This window comes from Dendroctonus ponderosae, unplaced genomic scaffold (genome assembly GCF_020466585.1).
Source record: "Dendroctonus ponderosae isolate FM_Combo_2020 unplaced genomic scaffold, Dpon_F_20191213v2 Dpon_F_20191213_9, whole genome shotgun sequence".
In the NCBI taxonomy this organism is placed as follows: Eukaryota; Metazoa; Arthropoda; class Insecta; order Coleoptera; family Curculionidae; genus Dendroctonus; species Dendroctonus ponderosae.
Genome location: NW_026019116.1, coordinates 5737892 through 5743323, shown reverse-complemented (window position 1 = coordinate 5743323; position 5432 = coordinate 5737892). Strand labels below are relative to the sequence as shown.

Here is a 5432-nt window from a genome sequence, read left to right as displayed (position 1 = left end):
GCAAAATCCACTTGAACATAACGCTGCTTTTTTCGAAGTTTCTCAAGAACCATTCGAGCCACAGAATTCGTTTTAGCATCGTTGGATAGAGAATTAAATGGGGGGGTCATGACCCCCATGACCCCCCCGTGGATCCGCCCTTGTGCAAAATAAACACTGTCTCAAATATCAACCAAAAAACATGAAAATTTGAGTTAAAATGGCCAAAATAAAAGACTGTCTAGGGTGTCAGTGAAAGGCAAACGGTTGGTTTTACAGTTTTTTAATCAAATAAAAACGCCAAACAGTATATATCTACGCAATACGTAGTCCTTATTTCATCTTTAATAATAATAATAATAATCATAATAATACATAAGTAATTAAATAATTGGAATGATTCGAGTGCTCGTGCCATAACCGGGGGGGTCTGTTTGGAGCCCCACTAAGAAGTTGAGGACGAAAGTAAAAGCCGATGGAGAAACCGAAAAAGGCACCAAACTCAGGCCCCGGCCATATCACGACCTTTCACAGTATAATACAATACAACTTTCTCTTATTATTTAGAATATCTTGTAAGTGAGCAATAAGTCACCCGCAATGCGGTGTAAAGGGGGGTGTGGCCCTTTTTTATTTAATTCTCTATTACGCGGTTTTTGGACTGAAACGCCCAAAAAAGTTGGCATGAGACGCCACTACGAGGCCCTTTTAATCGAAATATATGCACATGTTTGGGTAAACGAATCTCAGGCCACTAGGGAAGGAAGCCCAGGAAACTGAGAGCCAACGATGATAGTTTGGCTGAATTGAGTAAATATTTTGACGATTCCTTCCACAATGGCAACGAAACGTGAGTGAAACCGATTGCGAAACAAATTAAACCCTATAATGTACATCCGGTGACAGTGGCGTTTCATGAAAATAGAGCAGAAAAATACTAAAAAAAGAAACATTTTAGTCCCCACTCAACGAGCAGGCCTCCGCTGACATAAATCCAAGCTACAGTCTACCATTATCTTTAAATAATTGATTTCTCTATGATCTTATTGGGTTTCAACGTCAGCCTAGCATTATGTTACAGGGTAGTTGAGTAAATAATCTCATTTTTCGCGTCATTAGGCCGTTGACGATAGTAATTAGGTCCTGACACCTCGGAAGACGATAGCGATGCGTGCTACTGAAACGTCGAGATCAAATTCGTATCGATAACAGCTCAATAACTCGAAAATCGGTTGTGTTAGAGTGAAACAGTTAGTCACAGTAAAACAACCAAAGAATTGGAAACAAATAAAATGCCTCATTGTGCCCACTAAGATAAGATTCCGAGTTGGGTGCCAAATTCGAACAAAGAAGCGTTTGGTTCTGATGATGATGGCGATGTACCAAGACCCGCCTCTAACAGTTCAGTTGGACTCAAATGTCCAGAATTCCTCAACTAAGTGAAATAACATACTCGCTAAGTATATCTACAACTAGACGTCTAAAATAGCTAGATCTAAAAAACAGAGTGTGCACAGCCATCTTTGACAAACTTAGGAATTTTTCTTTAATAGCCACCAAATGGCTTTGATGAATTCTCGAAGAAACATCAGTTTTTGCCATGTTGCGTGTTTCTTTTACTTTCAAACCCTTTAAACTCCCGTGTAAACGCCTCAATTCATTCCTCAAGTCAAAAATTAGAAAAATCAGTTGAGAATCACCACAAAAGTTTTATTCATTCTTCTCTCATTCAAATGGATGGATTTGCTAAAACTTACAACTCCAGTTTTAAGTCACAGTAAAAACCGACTTTTTGGCAAAACTGTCACTTACAATGACACATTTCTATGGAAACTTGTCATAATAGTGACAGATGGGCAGTAGTAAATCGTTTATTTGAGCAAATCCAGCGGCTTGATTAAGTCTTCTATATCCACTTTCTTCTTTTTTTCTACGCCTCGTTAGATTTTGCGTGGTCTTTGTACATTTTCGTCAGATCTCGGCTTTGCTCGCTGATTTTGTGCTAAGTGTGTGCAATTTCTAAATGAATCAAAAAACCTGTGAATTGTCACAAAGAGAAAAACAATGCTGTTTTCGGTACTATAATAAAGTTTAGTATTGCTCCGTATAGTCAGACTCTTGCTCTGTGCATGTGCTACAATTTTTTTAATACTTTATAGATTCTTAAACGCTGTGTATATGTGTTTTGTGTAATATACTTAACAAGTTCAGGTTGTAAAATAATTCTTTTTTGCCGGACCACGCCCTTTTGTCGCCGGTCGAATTTAATGAAATGGGTAAAAGGGCGCGCTCACATAAACATTACCGTCCAGCAACATGGTTGATTTGTGAATCTAAATTATATACAATTTTATTTCATTGTTTCACTAGATATTTTCTTGTGGGCTACGAGCGCGTTTATCTATCGAAAACACATCTGATATAATCCTGGCGCTTTGGTTGGCTGGAAAGTGTGAACAAATTTGGCCAATTAAAACATGAACCGAACTGTGGTAGGAGGAGCAATCAACGCCAAAGTGGGACTATACCAAAGGCGTTTTGTATTCTCATTTCCTTTTGTGTATAATATATATTTTAATTACATTATATTATTTTACATATTTTAGAATTTCGTTTCTACGCGACTACAGTCGCGCTGTTGCGCAATGTTTAGTTCATTTATATAAAATGCGTTTGCGGGTATTTCTTAGAACACCCTGTAAACGAGCCGGATTCCGCCTGGGCAAGTTCACGCCCTTCGCCATCGAATCATAGAAACTAATCTAGACTAACGGAAAATCGATTCGGGGCCGACAAAAAACGCAAATTTCCCCAGGCCGATCAGAGTGTAGTGCTATAACTGCTAGTCTAAAAAATAATTGCATTTTCAATGAGTATTAGGTGCGCTTTAGTTAGGTATAAAAACAGGAACGTCATATTTACATGGGCATTAAACAAACTGGTTTTTTTCTTCGTGGATACGAGGCCGGCGCGAAACAAAGCCGGGAAACATGTTACGATTTCGCTGCGCCCCCGTATCAATCAAATTCATCAAGTGTTCTAACGTTCTTCATTTTCCTTCGCTAATTCTCTAAACTACAAAAATATATCTAACATTTAACCAATCGATAAACTATCAGAAATTTAACGAAACTTTACATGCTTTGACAGAGCTTCTCTGGTAACCAAGTTTGGAGTGTAACAACCATTAGTTAGCCATGAAATTCATGTTGTTTATTGACAATATTGAGGTTGAATGGAAGTCCGGCTAAACAATTCGAAGACTATTTATGTGTACAAATGTCGAAGACACTGCTAAGTTGAATGGCTTATTGGGACTGCCATTGTCTTAAAAAGATGATTTTTTGCAACGTTTTGCTTGGAAAAACTTGAAATTTACACATTCAGTAGAAGATAGTGAGTGGAAGTTGCAAACTTTGAAAGTTTAACTTAAATCGCCATCGGTGCTGATTTTTTGCGGCCTTATAAATGAAGGACCAAAATAAGTTCGTTCGCCCAACTGCACGCTCTCCTTTAAAAATTTGTAACTTTCAATCCACATAAGACTGCAACCTGAAATTTTCACATATGATAGAAGAGACAAGTGCCTCTGGAATTGAAAGGTTTTGTTTAAATCGACAGCGATTTTAATTTTTTGCGGTCTTACAAATGTTGCACCAAAATTGGGTATGTTTGCCCATCAGCACGATCTCCTTTAAATATTTGCTACTTTGAATCAACATGAGATAGCCACTTCAAATATGCGGATTTCATAGATCTCATTCTTAAATCGCTCAAGATCCCGATTTTTTGCTGAAAAATGAGGATGTTCGCTGAACTGCACGCTCTCCTTTAAACATTCGTAACTTTGGATCTGCCTAAGGCAAAAACTTGAAATTTTCACATTTCATAGAAGATACTAGATGCGGCAATTTCAAAAAGTTTCCCTAAATACGCCAGAGATTTTAATTTTTTGCGGATGTATAAATAATGGACCAAAAATGAGCATGCTTGCGCAACTGCACGATCTCCTTTAAACATGTGTAACTCCCAATCCACATAAGGAAGCTACTTAAAATTTGAACGTTCTATTGCACATATTTCTGCAGTCTATACCACTAGCGACTGAAAATTCTAACAGTTTCAGTTAAATCGCGCAAGATTTTCATTCCTTGGAGATTTACGGATGAACTAAAAAATGTGGCATGTTCGCCCAGCTTCACGCTCTCCTCGAAAAATGTATAACTCCCAATCCATATCAGACAGCCACTTGAAATTTGCACATTTTAAAGAGGAAACTATAGGCTGCAAATTCTATAAGTTTCACTTACTAAAATTGGACAGACCATAGAAGATACTGGTGGAAGATAGGTAGTTGAAAATTTTGCCTGATAACGGATGGAGATTCCAATCCAAACGTTGCAATAAAAAAATCTGTGTAAGACAACGGAAGTCCGTAAATGAACCATTCCAGAGTGCCTTGCTTACGACCAAGCCTGCTTCAAATGATGGTCTTGAAGTGAGCCATTCCTCGAAACGTGTGATCTTGAAAAATCCCTGATAGGTCAGCCTCATGAAATTTCTCGGCCCTATTCACTCACTCCCTCATAACAACAATAAACATAAACTTATTCACATAACAACCAAGTTGAACGAATCGGAGCACATTCGTCGTCGTTTTCCTATGGTAAAACCGAAGAACTCATCTAAGCCGGCTAAGAACCCGTTGACTCGGTCTGGAAACGGGCGTTTTTCGGGCAACGTTCGCCATAGTTTCTCACAACGTTTCACTCGCCGGCAACGTGATAATTGTTCAGTGCTTGTTTGCGATGGACACTTTTACTTGTCGACCTCCAACAGTACCAAGTCGTCGGCCACCACGTCCGAAATGTGCAAGTAAATGATCCAGTACATCAGATTGAAGCAAACGAAACAGACCGGAAACACGATCCTCGAATACTTATCGATATCCGATGGTGTGATGCCGTAGAGCTTGTTGATGTCCTTGTTGGGGTGCATGATGTGTTGGGGAATGGGGGGCCCGCCTGCCACCTCATCATCGGCGCCTCCTTCGCGTCCGCCGCGCCCCCCATTCACCGTGCTCTCCAACGTGCCCCCTTTGCTGTGAGCCTTCGGGTCGTGGACCTTGAAGCGCACGGCCTCCTGGAACAAAGTTCCCCACTAAGAAGCACCCCAAATCCACAACAACCACCAAGGCAAAGTTGTAGATAAGTTCTATATTGTTGAGGCGGATTCATTTTCTACAAACTTCTTTTTGGGTATTTCGCCTCGAAAATTTTTGCCTTTAAAAAAGAATTTTTCGATTTAATCATATATGTAATTCCGTTAATAAAACCTATGAAAGAAAATTTATTATTCAAAAACAAATTCATAACCATAAACAATTTCTGGACAAAACAATTATAAATTTATCTAATAAATCATTAACTGAAACCGAAAAACTCGTTCTTTCT

At 38.9% G+C, this 5432-nt stretch overlaps 1 protein-coding gene across 1 annotated transcript in view; it reads right to left on the bottom strand.

The window, feature by feature from the left end:
• Positions 1-246: 246 nt before the first annotated feature.
• The window catches only part of LOC109542303 (gamma-aminobutyric acid receptor subunit beta), a gene marked incomplete in the record, with an annotated part of 19295 nt that continues 14109 nt past the window's right edge, over positions 247-5432 (bottom strand). Inside the window, 1 exon segment of the mRNA XM_048669736.1 lies at positions 247-5118. Within this exon segment, the coding sequence (XP_048525693.1) occupies positions 4798-5118 (321 nt within the window).